Source organism: Notamacropus eugenii, chromosome 1 (assembly GCF_028372415.1).
Source record: "Notamacropus eugenii isolate mMacEug1 chromosome 1, mMacEug1.pri_v2, whole genome shotgun sequence".
Lineage (NCBI taxonomy): Eukaryota > Metazoa > Chordata > Mammalia > Diprotodontia > Macropodidae > Notamacropus > Notamacropus eugenii.
Genome location: NC_092872.1, coordinates 242,567,728 through 242,594,708, shown reverse-complemented (window position 1 = coordinate 242,594,708; position 26,981 = coordinate 242,567,728). Strand labels below are relative to the sequence as shown.

At 41.5% G+C, this 26,981-nt stretch overlaps 1 protein-coding gene across 1 annotated transcript in view; it reads left to right on the top strand.

The window, feature by feature from the left end:
- LOXL1 (lysyl oxidase like 1) overlaps positions 1–26,981 on the top strand; it is a 47,086-nt gene that overhangs the window by 8,914 nt on the left and 11,191 nt on the right. The window contains exon 2 of the mRNA XM_072628397.1: positions 21,954–22,062. Coding sequence (XP_072484498.1) covers positions 21,954–22,062 — 109 coding nt within the window. The remainder of the gene's footprint in view (positions 1–21,953; positions 22,063–26,981) is intronic.

Sequence of the window (26,981 nt, the reverse complement as noted above, 5' to 3'; positions counted from 1 at the left end):
CACTGTTTTTCCTTTAAGGAGTATCAGGAGTTGGCCCCCTTCTCAACACCCATGCCAGTTTAATAGAAGGAGATCTCAGCTGCAAAAAAGGAAGGCAGCTCACCCAAAGTCCCATAGACATTGGCAACAAAGACAGAGTCAGAACTCACCTTTCTTGAACTAAAAGATTAAGGTATTTTATTTAAAAAACACAAGAAACAAACAAAAACTCCTATACTTCCTTGTCCATCTAGCCTTTGAATATTAGAGCTCTAAAAACCACATTCCTCCCACTACTTCCCTCTGTCCTGGAAACTGCACCTGGGAGTTCTCAAGCACCAAACCTCAACAAAGGTGGGCAGGGCTAATCCCCATCACGCTGTGCCTACCCTCTCCTCTCAACTCCCCCACCCTACACACAATTTACCATAGCCTGGGGGGTGAGTCTTGTGCTTTGCCCCCTTCCCAGACCCCACAGCTCTGATCTGGAGGGACCAAGGCACCAGGCTAGATGTCCATTCCTGAGCCAGCCTGCTAGTGGGGCCACTTCCCCATGCCTCCTACCTCCACATGTCTCTGATTAGATTTATTTTCCCTTTATGTGCTTGAGTCACCTAGCAACTGCTCAGCCCAGCATTTTTGTCTTCGTCTCCCAGAGGGATTGCTTAGCTTGGCGTGGGCGGTGTGGGGCTTAAGCTGTTTCTCCAGAATGGTTCTCTGCATACCAAAGGTTCACACGGAAATGAGGGGACTGAGAGGGGGTCAGAGCCCAGAATACATTCCCACTGCCCATCATTCAGGAGTTGAGCTGCCTCTCTACGCATCCCAGACCTCAGGCTGGAAAGGACCTTGGGGACCATCTAGTCTAGCCCTTCCTTTTACAAATAACAAAACTGAGGCTCTTGAAGGTTACAATTTGCCTAAGATCACCCAGGTAATAAGCATCAGAGGTGGAATTTGAACCCACATCCTTTACTCCAGAAACAAGGGTCCTTGTTCTCTACCTGACCCTCTCACAGGAAGGATCTGGGGGGCACTTCATTTCAAAGCAGCTTCCAGATTCAATGAGATGCAGATTTCAGAGACCTTTCTAACCCCTCCCTTACAGCCTTCACTCCCCCTCGCAGCTGGCATGGTTGATTACTCTCCATTGGCCTTGTATGTATCTTATGTACATAGTTGTTTGTACAATGTCTCCCCAGTTAGAATGGAGACTCTTTAAGGGTGAAGATTCTACTTGTGCCTTCTTCTGTATCCTCAGCACTTAGTGCAGCGCCTCACATAATAAGTGCTTAATAAATGCTTGTTGACCGACTGAATATTATAAACAAAACGTTACAAACTGAATGAACAAACAGAGCCTCAGTTTGTTCTTCTGTAAAATGGAGATAATAATGGTTTTTGTACTTACCTCACAAGGGAAATGATTTGCAACAACTTTAAAGGGCATCTCAGTTGTCACTGTTAGTCCATTTCGCGAGGGAAGCTGAGATGAACAGGAATGAAGAGGCAATGTGGCTTAGTGAGAAGGACCTGGCTGGGAAGGTCAGCTCCCTGGCCAGTCACTAGGTAATTCAACTTCGAATTCATTTTATCTTTGTGGTCCTCAGTTTCTCCATGTGGAATACCAAAACAACATGCACTATTCTAGCAATCTCACTGAGTCATTGGATTAAGGGAGATAATGAATAGGAAAGTGCTTTGAAAAGTTAAAAGTGCTTTATGTTGCTATAAAGGACTATCATTATTCATTATCTAGTTCTAAGGGCTATTTTCCTTACTGTCCAGTGATTGTAAGGAAAGTGCTTGATCAACTGACAATGCTGATTCTGCCCTCCAAGGCTCCCCTGATTTCAACCTACCTTTCCAGTCTTATCTCATAATACTTCCCTTCCCATAATCTGGGTTCAAATTCAACTTTACCAAGCATTTATTAAGCACTTACTATATGCAAGACACCTTGCTGAATAGTGAAAACACAAAGGCAAAAATGAAGCAGTACTTACCCTTGAAGAGTTTTGATTGGAGGAGGAGAATGGGCTATATCTTGGGGAAAAAATAAGTACTTTGAGTTCCCTTGAGAAGGTAAAGGATAATCAGATGGCTCAGGGAAGGGTTCTTAGAGGAAGTGATACCTGAGTATCTCTCCTGGCCAAATTGGAGAGTCTCCATTCCTTTTTCTTGTCCTGCTTTTACCTTTGTACCCCGAGACCCTATTCCTATTATAGCCTCCCTCCCCCAGCTCTGGCTTTTCAAGGCAGCCTCCTTCTTAAGTTAATGCTGTCACCTCTTTCATGAAGTCTCCATGATTCTCCCTGCAGAAAAGGTCTCTTTCATTTGATTTACTGTAACACTTCAACCAGTTTTCTCCTTTCTACTTAACTCACTTTTACTTAAATCATAGTTATTTATATGTCTGTCCTTTCTGCCACCTACCACTACTACCACTACTACTACCACTACTACTACTACTATTACTACTACTACCACCACCACCACCACCACTACCACCACCACTACTACTACTACTACTACTACACTACCACTACCACTACAATTGTATTAGTACTACTCTACTACTTACTGCTATTGCTGCTGCTGCTACAGTGCCATATTGTAATACTCTTGAGGGCAAAGTTGTATCTATATTCCTGAGTCAAGTATAGAGAATTGGATTCATGCAAATACATTTTAGTCTGTGTTGAAAATCTTTCTCACACCAACACTTGTGACTTGTCTGTGTCTTAACAGAGAGCTTAGGTGACTTGCCTAGGGTCACTTTTTCCCCCCCCAAACCAGAGTCTTTCTGGACAATCCTTTTACTCTTTTTCTACCAAACTCCTCATAAAAGTGTGTTCAAAATGGTCTCTTTTATGCCCAAGCCACCTATGCTGCCCCTCCCCCTCCCTCTTAGCAAAGGACTTCGCTTCCTACTTTATGGAGAAAATTGAAGCCATCTGTCAGCAGCTCCTTTTTCTCCTCACTTCTGTACCTGAAAGCTCTTCAGCTCTTGTCCCATTCTCTTCTCTTTGGCTCCAGTCTCAAAGCATATATGTATATGTGTGTATACACACACACACACATACACACACACAGAGGCAGGGGAAGGGATGATCATCGTTCTCCTTGCCAATGACAGGTGCTCTACCTAAGCCCTTGAATCTAACCCCACACATGTTCTCCAGGAACACACCTCTGATTATCTCCTTCTCTCTTTATTTTCCTTGATCTCTATCCACTAGCTCCTTCCTTGCTGTTTATAGATATTCCCAGATATCTCCATTCTTAAAAATCTTCCATTTGACCCTGACATCCCCTCAAGCTGTGCCCTCTATCTGTCCTCCCTTTAACAGTTAAATGCTGTTAGGACTCTTGCCTCCACATCCCACATTCTACTTAGTCCTTTTTAATCTGGCTTCCATCTTCACCTCTTAATTAAAATTGTTCTAAGGTTACCAGTGGCCTCCTTACCCTTCAATCTGGGAGCATTTTTCTCACTCCTCATCCTTTTTGACCTCTCTTTTTTGTACCATTGACCACTCTCTCCTCTGAAACACTCTTTTCCATGACTTTTATGACGCGACATTCTCTTGGTTCTCCTCCTAAACTGTGTTACCATTTCTTCTCAGTTCCCTTTGCTGGTGGATCATTTCTCTGCCTCTTTTGTGTGAATGTAACCTAGGGTTCAGTCCTGGGCCCTCTTCTCTTCTCCTTTGCCTGTGACTATATGTCTAATAAGTGTCTCTCCTATGCAGATGTCTCATTCAATTCCACATCCAGCCCTCATCTGTCTCCTGAGCAGTGTGGATGCTATGCCACCAACAACTAACTGAACATGTCTACCCGGACACACCATAGGCATCTCAAGATCATGTCCAAAATAGAACTCATTATCTACCCTATCCATGAAAAATCCCACCCCTTTTTCCTGAATTCCCTTTTTCTCTCAAGGACATCCCCATTTTTCTATTTTCCCAGTTTGAAGTTTCAGAACTTTTTCACCTTTTCCTCCTCCCTTATCCAGTTAGTTGTCAAGTCCTGTAGATTCACTCTCCACAGCCTTTCTCATATCCATCCCCTTCTACCTACATGTACAGTCACCTTCTACATATCCACTTGGGAATATAGCTTGAGAAGACTACTCAGCCCCTTGGTCTCTGCTGATATCAGGTGTGTGGCCAAACTTGTGCTAAGCCCAGGGAGGGAGACAGTGAAAGATGTCAAATATCTGGAAACCATTCAGAACAGGGTGATCACATGAGATGATAATTTATCCAATGGGAGCTTATGAGATCACCAAGCAACCTCTGGGCTTCAAAGTCTTCATCTTTAAAATGGCCATCAAATGGTTTGGAGATGGTGGCTGTTAGCTTAGACAATCTAAGTCAGCAAACTACACTCCATCCTGCTACCTGTTTTTGTATGCCCCAAGTTAAGAATATTTTTTCACATTTTAAAAAACAACCAGCTTTTATTTTAAAATGTAAAAACCATTATTAGCTCATAACCCCCATCTGTCATTATTTGGTGACCCTTGTACTAGATTATTCCTTCTCTAGTAACCTCTAAGTCATTGAAAATTAAAGCTTGAAATGATGGAAGACTTTTCACCTAGTCCAGTTCCCTTATTTTAAGAAAGGAAGAAAACAGACTTTCCAAAGTGGAATAGATCACCAAGGTCATTCAATTATAAAATGGCAGAGCCTAAGTGTTCTGATGTCTATTTCAAAATAAGTAGCATGGCATAATGGGTAGAGGGAGGAACCTGGACTCAGAAAGACCTGAGTTCAAATCCTGCTGCAGAAAGTTATGGGACTCTAGACAAATCACCTAATTTGGTTAAGTGAACATGGTGTTAACAGTGGGTAGATTGCTCTTGTAGTCAGGAAGACTCGAGTTCAAAACCTACCTCAGACACTTATTTAGTCATGTGACCTTGGCTAAGTTATTAGTCTCAGTTTCCTCATCAGCGAAATCAGGGTAATAACAGCCCCCTACCTCACAGGATTGTTGTGAGGCTCAAATGAGATAAATATATGTTGAGAGCTTTGCAAACCTTAAAGCACCATATATGTTAACTATTACTATTATTAAGGGTTAGTAAGCAATAATATGTGAATATTTATTATTGTTGTTATCTCTTAGTTCCTTAATGTGTAAAATGAGATGTGATGATCGCTGGGGCTCCATCCGCCTCTAAATCCATGAGCTTTACGATGTCCAGAGCCCTTCTCCGAAGAATGTGATTCCGATATTTCTTATGTCAAAGCCGAAAACAGTGAAAGCCCTTTGCTGTCTGGGACAGGTTCAAACATCCAGCTCCCCTCTTCCCTGCCCCAGGCTCTTTGAAGCCTCAGCCTTCCTCAGTCTGCTTTTGAATTTGCCTCTTCAGCCTGACCACTCGCTGGTTCAGCACATCCTCCCCCAGTCCCACAAAGCGGGTGCCAGAGACCAAAGAGGCCTGGAATAATGTCCAGGGGGAGACTGGTTACTGGTGATCACTCCCAGTTGGGCTAAGTCTCTTCCCAAGCTCCAAGTTTCCTCTGGCTAATGAACATCTGGGGCAGTTGGTCCCCCACCCCCAGCTCTCCTCTCCATCCTCTTGGTGATCACTCACCATGTGGCCCTGGGTGACACGAGCTCTGGTCTCAAGTTGTCTTTTTTCCCTAAAACTCTCCCTTCTGACCAAATCTCTGTATTCTCCAGCACTTTGTGGTCACTCTTCGTAGCTCTACATGAGCCAAGAATGAGTAGGAAAATCCTCCGGGAGTGGCAAGTGAGGGAAAGAGAGAGGGAAGGAGGGAGGGAAGGAGGGACAGACATCAAGGTTCCAAAGCCTCATCCCGACAGGGTGGGCGCCAGCTACCCACACCTGCTTCCAGTTACAGAGCCTGCCAGAGCTGAATGTGCCCTCAGCTGTCTGGAAAGGCCTTTGGAGGGAAAAGGACAAAGGGAGGCAGGAAGGAAACCAGAAACCCAACCACTTCTCATCCCAGCAGAGGACAGGGAAGCTGGCCAAGGCTGCTGCCGAATGTTCCTCCCTTCTCCCCATTGGACCCTGCCTCCACCCTCTTCCCTCCCAGGTTTTCCTTCCTTTCTTGGCCTGTCTCCACCAGGCAACCATGAGTCAGGTCAGCCAATCAGAGAGCATTTAGTAAGGGCCTACTATGTACTAGGCACTCTCCTAGCCACAAGGGCTATGTACAGTCAAAAATGAAATAGTCTTTTCCCTAGGGGAGCCAACTCTACCAAAGGATACAATATTTTCACAAAATCACAAGGATTGATTAAGCTGTTATTGACTGATTCAGTGGCGTCTGACCCTTCATGACTCTATGGACCATACTGTCCATGGGGTATTCTTGGCAAAAATACTGGAGTGGTTTGCCATTTCTTTCTCCAGTGAATTAACACAAACAGAAGTTAAATGACTTTCCCAAGGTCAAACATCTAGTAAGTGTTTGAGGTTGAATTTGAATTCAGGTCTTCCTGATTCCAAGCTCAGCAATTTATTCACTGAACTACCTAGCTGTCTACTCTCTGTCAGGCACTATGCTAAGCAGTGGGGATACAAAGATGAAAATTCAATTATCCTTACCCTTGGAGAGTATATATGGTATCAGAAGAAACGACAAGTACATAAATGACTAATTCATAAATTAAAGATATGCGAAGTTTTGTTGGGTTGTTTTGGGGCTTTTTGTTTTGTTTTGTTTGGTATGGGGCGATAAGGGAGCGCCATAGAGGGCCCCATGTAGGAGGTAGCACTTCGGCTGATTTTTTGAAGGAATCTAGGAATTCCAAGACAGAGGTGAGGAAGAAGTATACTCCAAACAGAGGGGACAGCCTGTGCCAAAGTACAGAGAGGGGGATGGAATGGCATGTTTGAGAAACAGCAAAAAGTCCATTTTTAAAAGACAGTAAAATGCATGAAGAGAAAGCTAGGTGGAATAGTAGATAGAGCACTGGGGCTGAGAATTAGGAAGATTTGCCTTCCAAGTTCAAATCCAGCCTCAGACACTTCCTAGCCGTGTGATCCTGGGCAAGTCACTTAATCCTGTTTACCTCAGTTTCCTCATCTATAAAATGAGCTGGAGAAGGAAAGAGCAAATCATTCTAGTATCCCTGCCAGGAAAACCCCAAATCAGGTCATGAAGAATTGGATATAACCAGTAAATGAATGAACAACACCAGAGTGCATGAAGGAAGCAGTGAGAAAGATCCTTTTTACCCAGATCCATGTTCAAATGAAGAGATAGGAAACATCCTCACTTAGGACTGATTTTTTTTCCTCCTTCCTGATTGGGGCTGGAAAGTTCAGAAATTCATGAGCCATCAGACAGATCTTTGCCACTAAAGTTATATGAGATGATTTGGGCACAAATACTGTTTTTTAAAATCATAGAAAGAAATAGATACAGCATATCTATATTAAACAGGCAGGTCCTTTGGGATGAATTCCACCCTCCACTGTCCCTCCAAAATAAGGAGGAAGAGAAGAAAAGAAGAAGAAGAAGGAGAAGAAGGAGAAAGAGAAGAAGAAGGATAGAAGAAGACAAAGAAGGAGAAGAAGAAGAAGAAGACAAAGAAGGGGAAGAAGGAAGAGAAGGAGAAGAAAGAGGAGGAGAAGGAGGATAGAAGAAGACAAAGAAGAAGAAGGAGGAGAAGAAGAAAGAAAAGAAGGAGAAGAAGGATGAGAAGAAGGAGGAAGAGAAGAAGAAGAAAAGAGAGGGAGAGGAGAAGAGACAATAAAGTTTGAGCTATTGTTTGAGATAATGTAGACATATAATGTGGTCAACCCATTACCAAGTATTTAGGGAGCACCTACTAAGTGCTAGGTTTTGCCATGAACGATGTAAAAATGTATAAACTATGACCTCTGACTCTCTAGGAGCTCATGGTCTAATAGGGGAGACCAGACTTGCACATAGGAAAAAATGATAGCAGGGTGCATTTATATAATTAAGGTTTGCAAACCCACCTCCATGCTTTTGTTTAGACTGTCCCATTCCCTTCCAACTTTTGATACCCTTCCCATCTCTCTCCATTTATCAGAATCCAGTATGACCTTCCTATATGAAAGTCCTGCCTTCTCCAGGAAGCTTTACCCAATTTTTCCAATAGGAAGTAAACTTTCCTTTTTTCCTGAATTCCTCAGCACTTAGCCTAAACCAGTCCTATGCTAGGCACTGCACTGAATAAATGCTTCTTGATTGAGTTGGTGACTTTCAGGACTTGAGGTGGTTTTCATAGAAATGATTCCAGAAACTCTTATCTCTGAGCCATCATCCACCTGTTTAACCATCATCCAATAATAATAGCCAGCATTTATATAGTGCTTTTAAGGTTTACAGGGCACTTTACATATGTTATCTCATTTAACCTTCATAACAACTCTGTGTGATAGGTACTATTATTATCCCCATTTTACAGATGAAAAAACTGAGGTTAAGACAGGTTAAATGATCAGTACAGGGTAACACAGCCAATAAGCATTCTTTCTGACTTTTCTACTCTGCTACCCAAATGTCACTCTCACTCATCTGAGGGCTAACTAGCCTGGTCTGTGGATAACAATAGGGGAGGGAATGGTGGAACCTATATGTCCAAAAGACACAGCAAAGCCATTACTGGAACTTCATTTACATTAGCCTCCAACCAGCTGAGGTCCCTAGCCTGGTTAAGTGATATTGAACAGGCCTCATTCTACCTTTCATTAAAGTGTGACTCCATTTTCTTCCCTGTGTGCCCACTGGTGACCTAAACATTTACTGATCATATACTGACCTCAGTCCTCTTAAACATTTACTGACCACCATTTTCCCAGTATCCAGGCTTGTCAGAATCATCTTTGACAATTCCTTCTCCCTCATCTCTTACGTATCTGCTGCTACATCTGGTCAGATCTACCTTAGCAACATCTCTTGTATCTGCTACCTTCTTTAACCCTCCACCCCATACCACCCTAGTTCAAGGCATCTCCAATCTTTAGTCTGGCTGTTATAGTGACCTTTAATTTTTTTGTTTGTTTTTCTAAGATTAGGTCTCTCTATGTTACCCAGACTGGAAGTGCAGGGGTTTACAGATCTGGCCCCACTCTAATCAACCCAAGAACTTTGACCTTCTTTGTTTTCAGACATGGGTCTTATTCCTCTTTAGGAATTGTCTGAGTCCCAGTTGTTAATCAATTTAGGCATCGTGCTGCCTGCCACCCCACCCTCCACATTCCCAGGGGCTCATCATATTACTGCTGAATTTAATACATATACAGGATTTAATGCAGCTCAAAACTCCCAAGTCTCAAGAGATCTCCAGCCTCAGCCTCCCAGGCACATAATAGTCTCTTAATTGGTCACCTTGCCTAAAGACTCTCCCCTCCCAAATCCATCTTTCACACAGTCAGATGCTATAGAAATACTAGATATTAGTATTCTCTTTCATGACTCATTTCCTCTTTTTTCATGAAGTTTTCCATAACCTTGAGAGTTTCGCTCTCTCCCTCTCTTTCTCTCTCTTTTTTCTGTCTTTCTGTCTTTTTCTTTCTCTCTCTGTCTCTCCCTCCCTCCCCCCTTTCTCCCCCTCTGTTCCTATCTCTACCTCTGTTTCCCTCTCTATGTCTCTCCTCCCACCTGCTCAGTTTTTTGGAGTGTTTTGTCTGACCCCTCTTGGCCTCTGTGGCACACTGTCTTCAGCGATGCTTATCGACTCTATCTTCTAGATTGATTGTAAGCTTCTTGAAGACAGGGACTGTGTGATTTCTTTTCATCTTCACATCCCCCATGTTTGGCCCAGTGCCTTACATAGCAGTTCTTAATAAATGTTTATTTAATTTGTTGAATTGATTAACAACTGGGACTCAGACAATTGCATCTGTCATGGAATTTGGCCAAAACACTCCTTCCTTTCAGCAGCAGCCTTGCCAGAAGCAGATTCCATCCTGCCTCTGCTGTGGTCCAGCATCGACAAGGAAGGAGAAATTGAACATCCTGCAGTCTTTTCTGTTCACAACATTGCCAGGTGTTTCTATGGAGCTGCTGTTTCTATGGAGCTGGTGATGTGCTAGACCAATCTAATCCAATGATTATTAGATGGTGATTGGTTCCAGGATACAGCTTCCATGCCAGAGCCTAGGAGGAAGGGCAGGAGAGGGTCAGAACTGCCATCCCAGGTCCTGGGGGTGGGAGGATAGGAGAGGGTCATTTCTGATTCAACTTTATTCATGATGGTTCTCAGAGAAGTCATCCCTCTCTCCTTCCTTACAAATTTAGTTTGGAAAAACAATTCAGTGAGTATGATTAAACCCCTGCCATATGCTCAGTGCTAAGTCCTTAGGGATACAAGAATAAATCTGATACATTGCTTACCTTCATAGGTGCTTACAATCTAACAGGCACAAAGCAGTATGTGTTATGATACACATAGAAATAACTCTAATACAAAATAAAACATGATTGCTTAAGAAAAATTTAAGGGAAGGAGAAATAATTGATCAGGAAGATCAAGAAAAACCCCATGAAGTCTGTGTAGCATTTAAGAGGACAGATTCATTACCCATCAGATTTAGAAACAAAAGACCTTGATTTGAATTCTGGTCCTTCCTCTTATTTACTTTGGGCAAATCATTTAACTCCTCTGAGCCTCAGCCTTATTATCTTCAGTGTGGGAAAATAAGGGACAGTTAGGTGGTGCAGTGGATAGAGAACTGGGCCTGGAGTCAGGAAGACTCATTTTCCTGATTAGCCGTATGACCCTGGGCAAGTCACTTAACCCTGTCTGCCTCAGTTTCCTTATCTGTAAAATGAGTTGGAAAAGAAAATGGCAAACCACTGCAGTTTCTTTGCCAAGAAAACCACAGATGGGATTCCAAAGAGTTGGGCATGATTGAAATGACTGAACAGCAGCAACAGGGAAATAATGGTTGCACCTCCAGCCTCACAGAATTGCTACGAGTCAAATGAGAAGATGTACAAAGCACTACGGAAATGCAAAGCATTCGAGCAGTTCTCTGCCATGATTTCACCCAGAAGAATATAAAACTGTTGATGGGAAGGACCATTTTCTTTTTGTCTCCATAGCCCCAGCATGGAGGCCAGTGACTGGCAGCTAGTGGGCACTAAATCAATGCTGGTTGACTTGAAATGACTTAGTCAGATCATATGGTGTTCAGTTCTGGCCTCCAAATTTTTGGAAGGGCATTGGTAATATGGAAGAGTGTTCAGAGGAAAGTAGCCAGGGAATTAATACGAAGATTAATAAAAGAAACTGGCATTGTTCAGCTGTAGAAAAGTTATGCTGGACATGATTGTTGTCTTCAAGTATCTGAAGGACTGACAGGTGCAAGAAGGATTCAATTTTTTCTCCTTGGCCCTAGAGGCCAAAATTAGAAACAGGTGCAAACAGATACTCCATTATGAGGAAGGGCTCCAGACCAGCCATCCCTGATTCTCTGGACTTGGCCACCATGTTCTAACCCTTTTCTTCCACACTCCATAATTTCTTCAGCTTTTCACTTTTCAGCTCCATTTTTATGTGTTATCTTCCCCATTAAAATTTAAAGTCTCTGAGGACAGGGGCTGTCTTTCTTTGTGCTTATATTTGTATCTCCAGCACTTAGCAGAGTGCCTGACATGTAATAAGTGCTTAATAAATGCTTATTGATTACTCATTTCAAAGCCCCAAGTAAGAAAACAAATAATACTTACTAAAAATGATCGGTTTCCCAAAATGGAATGTATCGTCTCAAGGAATGGTAGGTTTCCCCTCACGGTGGTCTTTCAGAAATATCTGGATGACCACTTGTTGGAGAAAGTGTAAGGGAGATTCTAAAGTGGGTCCAGGTTGGTCTTGATGACTTCAGTGAGAATCTGTGACTCTGTGATTCAGGCTGAGCACTGGGCACAAGAAAACAAGAGAGGACATACTTGGCATTGGGAACAACTTAAGCTAAGCCACAAAGGTGGGAAAGTAGGGATTGGCATGTATGGAGAATGATGAATAGTCTGGTTTGGCTAGAGCACAGAGTATGTGGAAAAGAAGAACTCTGGAGTCTTTGAGAACGAGCCAAAATGATTCTCAAGTCCGAGAATTTTTGGAGCTGGAAGGAACCTCCTTAAGTAAATATTTCTGGAATGATTGATGGATTGCCTTTTGCCTCTGCATAGTCTTCAGTCCTGGGCTCAATTTGAACAACTGGAATAGTTCAGTCTCCCACTTTGCTTTTCATGAATGATTCTGCCTTCCAAGGGGAAGAGCCTTGAGGAGACGGGATTAACCAAGTCCTTAAAAGTAGAGTCCAAAAAGAAATCCAGTAATAATCTGCAAGCCCCCTCCAAAAGAACACGGTGTGTGTATTTGTGCATGAAGCTGGAAGTCAGGAGACCTGGAATCTAGTTCTGATTTCCACATATGGAACAAGAAGGAATCAATTGCAGCGGGAACAATTTAGGTCAGACAATAGAGAGAAAGGAATTTCTATTTGCTAAAGCAACATCCATGGACATTATGGTTTCTGTCTCTAGAGGAAGGGCAGGTAGCTATCTCTATAGGGTGATTTCACCACTGTCCTTCCTGAAGACAGAGGAATAGGAATGTATTAAGTGGCTGCTAAGGTCTTAAATTAAGTAGTTTTAAGCACTTTCTGTATAATCCAGTCCTGTGCTAGGTACTGTAGGGGAAGCAAGAATCAAATAACTTTCTGTTGGTCCTGTATTAGAGATGAACCCAGAGAGATGAATAGAATTACAGATTAATAATTAGATACAGAGATATAGGAAACTGAGTGGAAGAGCAAAGATTATAAGTCAATCCGAGAAGACAAAGATGCCACCTTCCAAGAGCTTACCATCAAAATGGCAGAAGCTTTTGTAACAAACAGAAGGCAATGGTGCACCCTTTTTCAAAAACCCTGAGAAAATTCTGGGAAGATAAAGGGAAAATGTACTTTTTCTTCAACAACCCTGTGATGTCATGATCTCAGAAGCAAAGCTAGACTACAACCTAGATAGACTATGACCTTAAAAGGAAGCCAAAGCACCAAAGAGTTAAGTGACTTGACCAGAGTAGAACAGCTAGTAAGTCTATGAGACAGAATTCAAACCCAGGTCCTCATCCTCCACTATTCCATGCTTCCACTCATGAGTGTGGATTCTCATTTCATCACTACAGAGCATAACCCATCTCCACCTTCTCCCCCTATTCAATTCTTATCTGTCTTTCCATAAATCCTCCCTAGTATTTGTCCTTGCTGTCTTCTAAGTAGCACTTACAAACACCTCCCCTCCCAGAAAAGCTATTGCCTCTGATTCTTTCCATACTTTTTGAGTATGTCAATGTTTTCAGTATATCAGAGTTAATTTAGAGTATTCACAGAAATTAATGTTGGAAGTCCATTGATGGAGTGAAAAACTCAGTTCTTTCCCAGGTCCACCACTGGTACACTGTGTGACCTTGAATAAGGTTTAATCTCTCTCTACCTCAATTTCCTCATCTGTAAAATGATAGGATGGAATGCTTATAGTAGAAAGAATGCTTGATTCATTGTGGTATTGGTTCTAATATCAACTCTCTTATGTTACCTTGGGCAAGTCACTCAAATTCTTTGGGCCTCAGATTTCCTCATGTGTAAATCAAGAGGTTTGGATCCAAAGCTTTTGAGGTTTCTTTCTTTTTCTATATCTTGGAGTGATATTATTAGATTTCCTTCTAGCTTTAACATCCTGTAGTTCTTTGCCTTAGAGGGAAAACTCTCCTATTCCCAAATGACTAGGACTTCCCTGCCCCAAAGGAAGGATTACAGGGACTCCCAGGTTAGGAAGCAGAAAAGTACACAGGGCCTGTGTGTGCACACATACTTCTTAGCTATTAGCTTAGTTTCCTTACTATTCTTATTGGAGGCCAGAGATCTTCTAAGGTCAGAGTCATGAGTCATGGCTAAGGAGTGAGAGCCAAAAGCTGAGGGTTAGCTTCTAGGGCTTAATGTGGATCTCTCTTCAGTTCCTGAGACTTAAGGCAATATCTCAGTAGTGGCTCATCACAAATGGTCTAATTCCTGAAAAGGGACTCCAGGTCATACCAGATACTGGCCCTCTTACTGACCATCTATTCCCAAAGAACACCCTTTTTACCCAGGACCCTGGAAATCACTTGAGAAGACCATCAGTTGTGTTCACTTCCCTCCCCGCTAGCAGAGTTGGAATTCCTATATACCCTCTGTCTTGGGTTCCCAGCTTTGCATCCCTGTTAAAAATGCCATCTTACATCACTTCTCTGAAAAAAAAAATGTTGCCTTTTTGGAGAGACAAGATCCTGGTAATGAAGTCAGCAAGTCAAGTCAATGAACATTTGTTAAGCACCAGGTGGTGTGGTGGATAGAGAGCTGGGCCTGGAGTTAGGAAGACTGCTCTTCCTGAATTCAAATCTGGCCTCAAACACTTACTAGCTGTGTGATTTTGGACAAGTCACTTAACCCTGTTTGCCTCAGTTTTCTCATCTATTAAAAGAGTTGGAGAAGAAAATGGCAAACCATTCCTGTGTCTTTGACAAGAAAACCCCAAAATAGGGTCAAGAAGAGTCAGACAGGACTGAAACAACTCATGCACCAGGCTCTGTGCTAAGTGCACAGAAGACAAAGCAATTCCTCCTCTCAAGGAGTTTATAATCTGATGGGAGAGACAGCAACCCAGAGAGATGATAGAATGATAGAGTTGGAAAGGAACTTAGAGATACCCTATGCCAATTTTTTCAATTTACATATGAGGAAAATGAGGCCCGAAGAGGGCCATGGACTCAACAAATTAGCAGTAGAATCAAGACTAATACCCAGACTTCTATTTTTCCAGACCAAGGCTTTTGACCCTCCATTGTGCTGTCCTCCCAGAAGTGACTTTTAGATCCAAGGAGAGCAGCTCTTTACCTGGATGAGGAAATGGTTGATAGGTGCCTGCCTTGGTTTCTTCCATCTGTCATCATCTATCAACAAAATCTTGGGGCTGATAGGTAGTGAAGTGAATAGATCACCAGCCCTGAAGTCAGGAGAACCTGAGTTCAAATCTGGTCTTAGATACATGACACTTACTAACTGTGTGACTTTAGGCAAGTCACTCAACCTGGATTGCCTCACTTTCCCCCTCCAAAAAAACAAAACAAAAACAGTCTCCCCTCAGGACTTTCTTGCTTTAGGACCAGCACTGCCAGATTCAGGATCCTCCAAGAATACAGCTTCTCCTCTCCCTAAGGGGAGAGTCCTCATTCAGTCCCTCTCACCTAAAGGTGAAAGAGTTTGTCAGATACATTCCTCCCTGATGGAGAGAGTAGAGGCAGCAGGAGGGACCTGGGAGCCTCACTGGGGAAGAATTGCTGAAAATGGAAAGAAAGCAGGTATTCGGGGACAAACCTAGCCTTCTTCACAATTTTTCCATAAGTCAGGATCATAGGACCAAAGATCCAGAGCTGGGAGGGACTTTAGGAATCATCCTGTCCTATTAACTCATTTTACAGATGAGGAAACTGAGGCCCAGAGAAGGTAGAGCCAGGTTTGAACCCAGGTCCTCTGAGGAGTCTAGCTTTAGTGTCCTTTCTATGGTTCTTTGCTGCCTGCCTTGGGAAAGTTCTCCCTTATTAAAAAGACTCTCCCACCACACCCTTCCAACATACAGTCCCACCCTGTGGACTCCTCTCTGGGCCTTCAGGCCCCTGAGTATTACATCACCACAGATGACCAAGTGAGGCTGCAGGAAATGAGCACCATACTGCTGACAAGCAGAAATTCCTCCTGGGAAAACAGTCCAAGAGAAAAGAGAAGCATTGTTCTTTGTAGACACACACACACACACACACACACACACACACACACACACACACATACACACGCCTGAATTTGGGGGCAGGGTCCTGGATCACCTTTGCCTAGAGATAGAGGGCAGGGGAAAATGAGCCTGTCTGTGGTGGAGCAGGGCTGGGGGCTGGGGAGAGCAGTACTCACCCCTCTGCTCCCAGAGGCCCTCTCTTCCAAGCAAAAAACTGAGGCTGCCCTGTAGATGGGAAAACCTCAGCCAGAGCATAGGACCTTTGTCTTTAACCTTCTCCCATCTACTCGGATTAACTTCATATTTAGGCTGTACATGGTGTATATGTACTTGTTCCTGTGACTGGAACATAAACTTATTGTTTGTACAGATCATTTCATTCTTTATCCTTGTATTTCCAGTGCCTGACACATAGTAGGTACTTAATAAATCAATACTTGCTCTTTGATTGGCTGATAGGCAGAGGACAGTCAAGTCCTTGATCTACTCCTCAAGAGAAGGGGTGGGACATTACCTTAAGGTATGATATAAATGCTAGCTCTTTTTATTAATAATTGTTCTAGTTAGTGTTTGTAGAGGACTCCCTAGACACCCTGTCCTGTACTAGAGATGGTGAGAAAAACAGGGAGTTAGAAGGGAGGCTACTCACAGTGGCTCAGTCCCAGCTCTGCCACTAATTTGCTTTGTGATTTTTGACAGGTTCTTTGTAGGCCTTACTATTGTCACTTGAAGAATAGGGCAGCCAAGTCTGACTAGATGTTCTCCAAGGAAACTTCCAGCTCCCAAGTTCCGTGGTCTGTGTTCTAGGTGCTCCAGGTCCTGCCTTTCAGGCTCTGTGAGGAGAGAACATAAAAAAGACTTGAAAACAATTACCATACATCACACAAATGAAGTTTTTAGTAAATGGAGGGAGGGGCATATTGCTATACCATTCATAGGCTATCTATATGGGCAAGTGTTGCCTTTGGGCATCCATTGGTATGGTGTGGACTCTGCAGTGAATCTCCCTCATGGGCTACACTGAGTCGCCCATGATTTCTTACGCAGAGACTTTGTTATAACAGCATTTGGGAGATGACCAAGCGGGTTAAAGAGAATGCTGCTGCTATTGCCACTACTACTACTACTACTGCTACTACTACTACTACTACTAGCTGATGTATTTGCAGCAATTTCATGTTTATAAAGTTCTTTTATACATTACTTCATTTAACCCTCACAAGGCAGCATAGTTTATAGAAAAGCAGAAAAGTATAGAAGACAGAAGACCAACCTAAAATGTCAGGAAGATCTGGGTTTAAATCCTACCTTTGGTGTACACTGGCTGAGTGAGTGCCCTCAGGTATCTCTCTAACAAGAGGAATTACTGAGGAGTTGCTGGGCTGCCTCAGTGGAGTAATTTTCTACACTGGGAGCTCCTATATAGATCACAAGTCTGCCCCGCTCCCCACACCTCCCCACACAAGGTTAAGGTAGGTACTTTAGCTGCTATTAGTCTCATTCTGCAAAGGAGACAGACCCGGAGAAGGTAAAGGACTTGTCCATAGTAAAAGAGCTACTGGGTGCTTAGTCTATGTGTGGGAAGGGCTGGAGTCCGCCCATGATGAATTTGGGGATGAGTCTGTGACTGAAGTAGAACATGAAGCCAGCAGACTTACAGGGGAATTGTGTCTCAAACTGTTGCTGTTTGTAGCATCCAATGAGATAACAATGACAACTAGTACTTCTATGGTATTTTAAGGTTTGCAGAACCACGTTGCAGATATTTTCGCATTTTATCTTCAAATAACCCTGAGAGATAAGTACAATTATCTCCCAATATCCCCAGCTATGTACGTCTACATTCTTATATGGGAATATGTATATACGTGTATGTGTGTACATACGCACACATGTGTTCCCATATAGAAATACGTACATACACACACATATGTGTAGGATAGGAACACATATGTGTTCATGCACATGAATATGTGTGTATAGGCATACATATGTATACACACATATATTCCTATATACAAACACATATATAGACATGAATAGATCTGTTCCTATATGTGTGTTCATATGCTAGAAAGGGACATATGTGTTCATGTATATTAATATGTGTGCATTCTTATGTGGTCCTATACATGAACACACATGTATACAAGCGCATTGTCTACTTGTATGCATTGTGTATATATGCACATAATTTTGTAAAGTTGCTCTGTTTCAATTTAATTGCCTTCTTTAGTAAGTTTGTATGTTTTCTTTTATGAAATAAAAACCATAATTCTTCAAGGAGGTCCATAGGCTTCTACAGACTGCCAGAGAGGACCATGACACAGAAAAGGGTGAGAACGTCCATGGCACAGGACAGGGAGGAGGCAGACAAGCTCGCTCCGGGGAAAGGTTCTCAGAGAACGAAGGATTTCACCCTGTATGGGAAAACAGAGGGTTGGCTCATGGATGGGGCTTCAAAACTGTCTCCAGGAGGAGAGAATTCACCAGGCCCCCAGGAAGGTCACTGATGATCTGTGAGTGGAGGCCCCAAGGAGGGAAATGATGTGTCCCAGGTCCCTGCTTGGAAATGCTGCTTCCCCCCCTGCCAAGAAGGCCACTGGAGTCTGGGGCCCCTTAGGAAATGAGGCAATCGTTCCAGAGGCCTTGGGTAATGTGGATGCTGCTAGCCAAGGCTCCCTGACTGCCCCCCACCAGGATTAACCTCATCCTCCCTCTCCAGGCTTTCCCTTCATTCCTACAGGGTGAAGTAGTGCTGACTGCCTTGGGAGAGGCCCCTGAGTGAGTTACTGACCCAGTGAAGGTGGAGTGGGGGGCAGAGGGAGAGAAAGGACACTCTGTCAAGGCTCTGAGAACCAAAGCCTCAACTTACCTTCTTTGTCAACCTGAACCAAGCAGCTGATAAAAGGGTTCCCAGGGAGCCAGAAGGGAGGGATGGCAAGAAGGAAGAAATCATGACCCACAAAAGTCTGCTCCCTCACAGAATTATGAAATGTGAAAGCATAGCCAGCCCTAACCCATGACTTTACAGGTGGGGAAACTGAGGCTCAGAGAGCAGAAGTGACTGGTCTGAGCACACACAGAAAATCAGTAGCAGAACCAGAAATAATATCTGAGTTTCCTGACCCTTCAATCCAATGGACTTTCCCCTATAGTCCATTGAATCTCTGAGTGGTGCAGTAAGAACCCAAACTCTGGGTCAGTGGTTTTTGTTGTTCATTCATTTTCAATCATGTCTGACTCTCTGGGACTCCATTTGGGGTTTTCTTGACAAAGATATGGAGTGGTTTGCCATTTCCTTCTCCAACTTATTTTACAGATGAAGAAACTGAGGCAAACAGGGCTAAGTGACTTGCTCAGAGTCACACAGTTAGTAAGAGGCTGAGGCTGGATTTGAACTCAAGGTTGCCTGACTCCAGATGCAATAAGGGCTTTTCCCAGTGTGCCTCCTAAAATCTAGTATTTATAGAGCACTTTAAGGCTACACTTTCCATGTTGTATCTGATTCTCATAACAATCTTAGGAGAGGGATACTATTATTTCTATTTTACAGATGAGAAAGCTGAGCAAAGGAGAACTCTTAGTCTGGCTAGGGAAATGGCACACGTTGGAAGGAGCATATTATGGGGATAAGGTTGAGATGGAGAGTTAGACAGTAAGGGGCTGTGGCAGGTAGAGGAGAAGGAGCTTAGGGAGTGCTGGGGTAATTGATGAAAGTTTCACAGACAAGAAGGGCCATGAACTAGGCCATGGGTGGGGAGGCCTCAAGGTCACATGTGGCTCTCTAGGTCCTCAAGTGCAGCCACGTGTGACCTCAAGGCCACAGGGTCCTCACCCCTGAACTAAGCCTTGAAGGTTGAGGAAAATAAACCCAGGTCAAAAAGGAAAAAGAAAGATCAGCATCTAAAGTCCCTCCCCCTCAGCTAGCCAGTGAGGATAGAGACAGGTGTGATAGGAGGGGGATAGAGGACCAGAAGTGGGGGACAAAAAGAGGGAGTGGGATGGATTCAGGGCTTGGCCAGAGGCACAAAAAGGAGACCTTTCTCTTATGAGCTAAAATGAAGGAAACATCGTCCTAGCCAAAGCAAACTCAATAAAGGTCAGGCTGAGTGCCCGGTCTAAGAATCCTGCCGGGTCAGCAGCCCCGGGACAAAGGATTTTCCATGCTCCCTCCTCTGTTCACCCCCTCCTGGGAATTTCCTGGTTCTGCAGATGGGCCAGATGGACTCCCTTCCTGCCCAGTGGTGACTCTCCAGGGGCATATGAAGATCTTACCCCGCCTTAGCCCCAGAATCCCTGGGCACCAAAGCCCTGGCAGTCTCTCCCATGTTCCTTTTCCCTCTACTCCTCCCCTCCCTCCTAAAAGAATTCACTAAACCTGAGATCTGGAGCTGGAAGGGGCCTCACTTCACAGAAGCTTTTCACCTTCTGGAGGTTATTTTGTAGGATAATATAGGATCATAGATTGGCACCTAGGTGGTGCACTGGAGTCAGGAAGCTATGAGTTCAAATGTGGCTTCAGACACTCACTGAGCCAGTTGTTTATCCTCTGTCTGCCTCAGTCTCCTCATTTATTAAATGGGGAGAACCTTGCCTCATAGATTCCCAATGGGCAATCATCTCTCCCTACGTGAGGACCACCTGAAAGCAGGCCCCAGGGCAGAGGCAGAGGAAAGGAGGGGTCTGCTGCTACTCACTCCTCAGGTCCTCAAGCTCTGGTCTTGGGGTCACTGGGCCATCAAATAAAAATGTTCTCCCTGGGAGGAGAGGAACTGAGAAGCCTCAGAACTGTGGTTTGGTCCTCTCAGACCTTCTTATCATAATAAAATGCATATTTTTGTTGTCTGTGTATATGTTGTAATACACTATAGATTACAAACTCCTTGAAGTTAGGGACTAATATCCACCCCCAATAAGATTATAGATTTAAAGTTGGAAGAGACCGTAAAGATCACCTAATCCAACATATACATTATAAAGGTGAGGAAACTCAGGAGTAGAGAAGGTAAGATTGTGTCCAAAGTCAATCAGTAATGAGTACCTACTATGTGCTTGGCAGCTAGGAGGCCCAGTGGATAGAGAACCAGGCCTGGAGTCAGGAACATCTAAATTAAAATCCAGCCTCAGACACTTACTAGCTGTATGACTCTGGAGAAGTCACTTCACCCTGTTTGCCTCAGTTTCCTTCTCTGTAAAATGAATTGGAGAAGGAAATGGCAAACCACTCCAGTATCTTTGCCAAGAAAAGTCCAAAGGGTGTCATGAAGAGTCAGAAACAACTGAACAACAAAAAATGTTTCAGGTACTGTGCGAAGTACTAGGAAATACAAAAAAAAGGGCAAAAGACAGCCCCTTCCCCCCAGGATTTCAGTCTAATGAGGTAGACAATATGCAAACAACTGCATACAATCAAGATATATTGCAGACAAATTTGAGATAATCAACTGAGAGAAGACATGAGATTAAGGTGGGCAGTCAGAAAATGCTTCTCACAGGACATGGGATTTAAGCTGGGATTTGATGAAAGCCAGGAGATGTAGATGAAGAGATAGAGCATTCCAAGCATAGAGTCCAGCCAATGAAAATGCCCAGAGGCTGGAGGTGGAGTACTTTGTGTATATGGTGCAAGGAACCACCAGGGAACCAGTGTCAGGGGATGGCAGAGAAGGTGGAAGGGAGGAGGGTTCTCAAAGACCTTTGAAAAAAGGTACGAAGGGGCCAGATTAGGAAGGGCTTTAAAAGTCAAACAGGATCTTATATTGAATCCAGGAGGCAACAGGCATCCACTAGAGTTAAATGAATGATATAATCAGACTTGAATTTTAGGAAGATCCATTTGACAGTTATAAGGAACTCCTCTAGTGAAAACTCCCTTCACTGATGCACATTGGTACCACAACTGTCACTTAAGAGTCCTGGAGAATTGCCTGGGATCACCAAGAAATCACATGGCTAATGAGAGTCAGAGGCAGGATTCGATCCCAGCTTTTCCTTATAGGATTTGCCCATAATGGGCAGTTAAAATGGGTTTGCAAAATAACATTGAAAAGGATGGAGCTAAACCAAGTCAAAGTGTCTAGAATCTTCCTAGGGAGGCAGTGATGGGGAGACCTCTTGAGGACTGCCAAGCCCTTGCTGACTTTGGGGTTCTTTGTCTCTTTCTTCTAGGCCTCCCTGACTTGGTACCTGATCCCAACTATGTGCAAGCCTCTACCTATGTCCAGAGGTCCCACCTCTATTCCTTGCGTTGTGCGGCAGAGGAGAAATGTCTGGCCAGGTAAGGAGCACGTGATACAGCATGGCAAAACTGAAGGCCCAGTGGAGGGGCCTTCTAGTCCATTTTTAATCCTAACACCACCATTAACTCACTGTGTAGCCTTGTAAGACCTTGATTCTGGGGCACTGAGCGACCACTCTGAAACCAAAATTGTCACACTTTTCAGGGAGAGAGGAATCAAGGTTGAGAGTTTTATGTGTTGGGTAAATTAGACCCAAACAGATTACGTAATTTGTCCAAGGCTACACAGTCACCTTTCTGACCACCCTTTCTCAGTCCCTTTTTCTGAATCTTCATGTTTCACTCCTCCTGCATGGGGTAATATCAGGGTGCATTACTGTTATTATTCAGTTGTGACTCTTTGTGACCCCATTTGGAATTTGCTTGGCAAATATACTAGGGTAGTTTGCCATTTCCTTCTCTGGCTCATTTTACAAGCAAATAGGGTTAAGTGACTTAGCCAGGGTCATAGCATTAGAAAGTGTCAGAGGCCAGATTTGATCTCATGTAAATGAGTCTTCCTGACCCCAGGCTCAGCACTCTAATCACTGTGTTACCTAGATGCCCTGGCATCATTATAGAGATGAGAAATTAGACTTATAAGTCAGTAGTTACTAATATCCTCTTAGTCACCCATTTGTCTCCCAATAATTCTCTCCAACATTTTTTATCCAAATCTTTCGATATCTTCTCCTTTTTCAAGCACCTTGAAAAATGATCCCTCAATGTTTTCAAAATTGGTTTAAATGCAGCACAGATTTCTTTTATATTAATCCGATCAGATCCAGTCATTCTTCCCTACTCTATCTACTCACTTCCTAGCCTACTCTGCTGGAATACTCCCTTAATTTGCATCTCCCTCTATAAATAGGGTGTTCCTAGTTTCTTTAAGCTCTCTGTTATTATGCTAGCCATCCTAGAGTATTATATTAGTTCTGGGTACCATGTTCTAAGTGGGACATTGATAAATTAGATAGAGTGCAAAATGATGAAAGTTCTGAAAACCATGTCACCACATAGTTGAACTTAAAGGAACCAAAGATACATAGTAAAAAGGCATCAGATTATGATATAATAAAACTAGAAAAAAGTAAATGTAGAATTAATAAAAGGTTTCAAGCTACATGGAAACTAAAAAAATCTTTTAATATAACCATTAAAGAAGAAACTATAAGAAAGTAACATAATATTTCAAAGATAATGATAACACTAATATTCCTTATCAAAATCTATGGTTTCCAGCCAGAGTGAATCTTAGAAGAAAATTTGTTTGGCTTTAATTAGCAAAAAGAAAAATAAAGATTAAATTAATTGTTTATACTTAAAAATATTATCAACAGAAGACAGTAATATTCCAAAGGAAATAAAAAAGAGATATAGGAGCAATAATGAATAGGATAGAAAAAGAAAGAGAATCACTTTAATCAGTGGAACTAAGAGCTTTAAAAAAATAATGCTGGCATTTTAGGAAACAATCCCACCAAAATAAAACAGATAGCACCAAGGTAAAAATAAAAATAGATCATAAAAATACAAGAGAAATTAATAGAAACATTAAGGAATTTTGCACACAAATTGGAGACCTTAATTAAATGAACTGCAAAATATTGCTAAAATCAACACAAGAAGAAATAGATAAACAAACACATTTCAAGGGGAAAAATCATCAGTGAATTACCTTGCAAAAAATTACAAAGTCATGGGGTATTTTCATGGGAATTTTTCCAGACCTCTAAAGAATAAATAATTCCAATGCTACATAGAAAGTTGCTAAATTTAGAGAAAGATTGACTGGTACCCAATGCATTTTATGAGGCAAATATGGTCTTGAGTCTAAACTTTATTAAGCCAAAACTTAAAAGGAAAATGTCTAGGCAAAAAAAAAAATCTAAGCCAAACTCTTTAATGAATATGGATGTGAAAATTCCAAATAAAACTATTAGCAAATAGAAAATACCACCACATTTTTAAAATTGACTCATTCTTGCCAAGTGAAATTTATGCCAACAATGTAAAAATAGCTCAATATTAGAAAAACTAGAAGCTATTAAAAAGAAAATATTTTAAAATCATGACAATGGATTCATAAAATTCTCTCAGTGAAATATAGCATCTATTCATAACTGTTAAAAGAAAAAACTATAAAAAAGAAATAAAATTCTTGTACCTCAACATAAGACAAAATATTTGCCTAAGCTCAGAGGTAACATTATATGCAATGAAGAATCATCAGAAGTATTTTTTTTTTACTAAAAACAGGCATAAAACAAGAATGCCCATCGTAGTCATTTCTATTCAACAATATTAGAAATCACAATAATAAGTTAAAGAGATTAATGTAGAAAATGAGATCAAAATATCATTATTTTCAGATGACATGAATGCTTACATAGAAATTCCATCACCAATTGCCAACAACAAAATATAAGACAATAAAGGAATTCAATAAGGTTGCAGTACACAATATAAGTCCATAAAAATGTTTTGTTTTCTCACATAGACAATCATTCAAGAATGGAAAGTCACCAGGTGGTGAAGTAGACAGAGTAGTAGGCAGGGAATCAGGAAGACTTGTCTTCCTTAGCTCTAATCTGGTTCAGGCGCTAGCTGTGTGACCCTGGACAAGTTGCTTGATCCTATTTGCCTCAGTTCCTTATCTGTAGAATGAACTAGAGAAGGAAATCACAAACCACTCCAGTATCTCTGCTAAGAAAACCCTAAATGTGGTCATGAAGAGGCAGACGTCACTGAACAATAATACCACCATTCAAGAATATAAATCTATTAAATAAAATTCTAATTTATAGCAATAGTAAATACATCTATAGGTGTGTGTATGCCTAGAAATTAACTTACCTAGACACTCATTACTTTTACAAAAATAATTTTTCAAATGTATTGGTAAATAAAAGGAGATCTGAATAACAGGAGTGAAATTCAGTGTTCATAGATGGGTCTGATCAATATAATAAAAAGACTACCCTAAAGTAGTTTGTAGATTATATGTCATACCAACCAAAATACCAATGTGATTTTTGTAGAGCTGGGTAAAGTGATGCATTATGGTGCAACGTACAATGAACTTACAGTTTGAAAACCTGAGTTTGAATTCCAGCTCTGGTGCTTACTGCTTTTGTAATGGTCAGCAAGTTCTTTCTGTACTTTAATTTCCTGAGGGATTAGACTAGATAATCTTTAAAGGCTTTTCCAGTTCTAAATGTCATGATCTTATGATAGTTATCTAGAAAAACTAACAAGCAAAAATATCAAACTTGAGAAAGGAAAAAAATATATTGTAAAACATTTTATCAAAGCTCTCTAGTTTTAAGGAAAACTACAGACTGGTAGAACAGAGGAGAAATACTAGAACTAGAAGCAAATAATTCAAATGATTGGCATTTGTTGAACCTATATACGATAAAGTTAGGGAAAAGATTTAATAAATATTGGGGAAACTGGCTGGTAATAAAAAGATATTGAGTTCCTCACCTCATAAAGTATTCCATAACAAATTCCAGCTGGGTCAGAGAATAAAGCATAAGAAAACAAATTTTGAACAGATTGAAGAAAAGTGAATGATTTTTTTAGTTATAGAGGGAGGGCAGATACATTTTTTTAATGTTAAACAAATCAAAAAAATTTGGGGAATTAAAGGGGTGAATTCAAAAAAGTCTGTATGAGAAAATCATATGATCAAGAGAAAAATTAGCAGATTGAGTAAAATATTTTTGATAAATATATAAATTTTACATATAAAATGTATATAAAAATGATTAAAGTACTCAATAGCCATACTTAATCATCGTTTGATAAAGTGGCAAAGAATTTGAGCAGATTATTGACAAATGCCTAAATATACTGTAAGGGATCATTTAAAAAAAATTCCACCTCCCTGATTATTAAAGAAAAATAAAACAACTTTGAAGTACCACTTCATACCCATAACACTGGGGAGAGATGGAATGAGCAACAACTTGTTCGTGTGGTGGTGAAGTAAAGGTAAATCCATACATTGCTAATGAAATTGTAGATTTGCAGGATCTTTTTTAGAGGAATGTCTGGAAGTATATAGCATGAATCACCAAAACAATTATATCCTTTGATCAGAATCCCATTATTGTGACTATACTTTGTGTCATCATAAAGATATATCTGTTCATGCAGGCATAGACATTTAATTGTAATTTTTTCAGTTTACAAAAGCTTCAGCTGATCTCACTTCTACAAGAAGCTTTTCTTAGTGCTGCTTAATCTTAATGCCTTCCCTCTGTCAATTACCTCCAATTCATCCAGTCTATATCTTGTTTCTACACAGTAACTTCCATATTATCTCCCCCATTATGATATGGGATCCTTGAGAACAAACCTTTGTTTTTGCTTTTCTTTGGACCCTCAGCACAGTGCTTGGCACATAGTAGGTGCTTAATAAGTGTTTACTGACTTGAACAAATTAAGTTTCATTGATTGATGAATGACTGAAAAAGATATGTTATATCACTGTAAAGTAATATTACATTATGTGTATCAAAATGTGAAAAATATAAAGAAATTTAGGAAGATATTTAAAGTAATGCAAATTGAAGAAATAAGAACCATTCTGCCACTATATGAAAAAATAAAGTATACAGAAATACTAAGATGAATGGCCAGAGAATAAAAGTGGGTATGGAAGGAGTTACCAATAAGCTATTATGAACATGTAGGAGCATACAAGTTAATGTTGATATGTAAATAGTTATAGATGTGTATTGAGTTCAATATTATAAGCATTTATAAGTGCTTGTTATGTTCTAGGAATTGGAAATAGAACTGAATCTCTGATTTCATTGCTATAGGAAACTTCCAAAAGAGGAAGTTTTCTCTACCAATAAAAGTCAGCAACTCTCTACAACATATAATCTTAGAGAGTAGAGCACTGA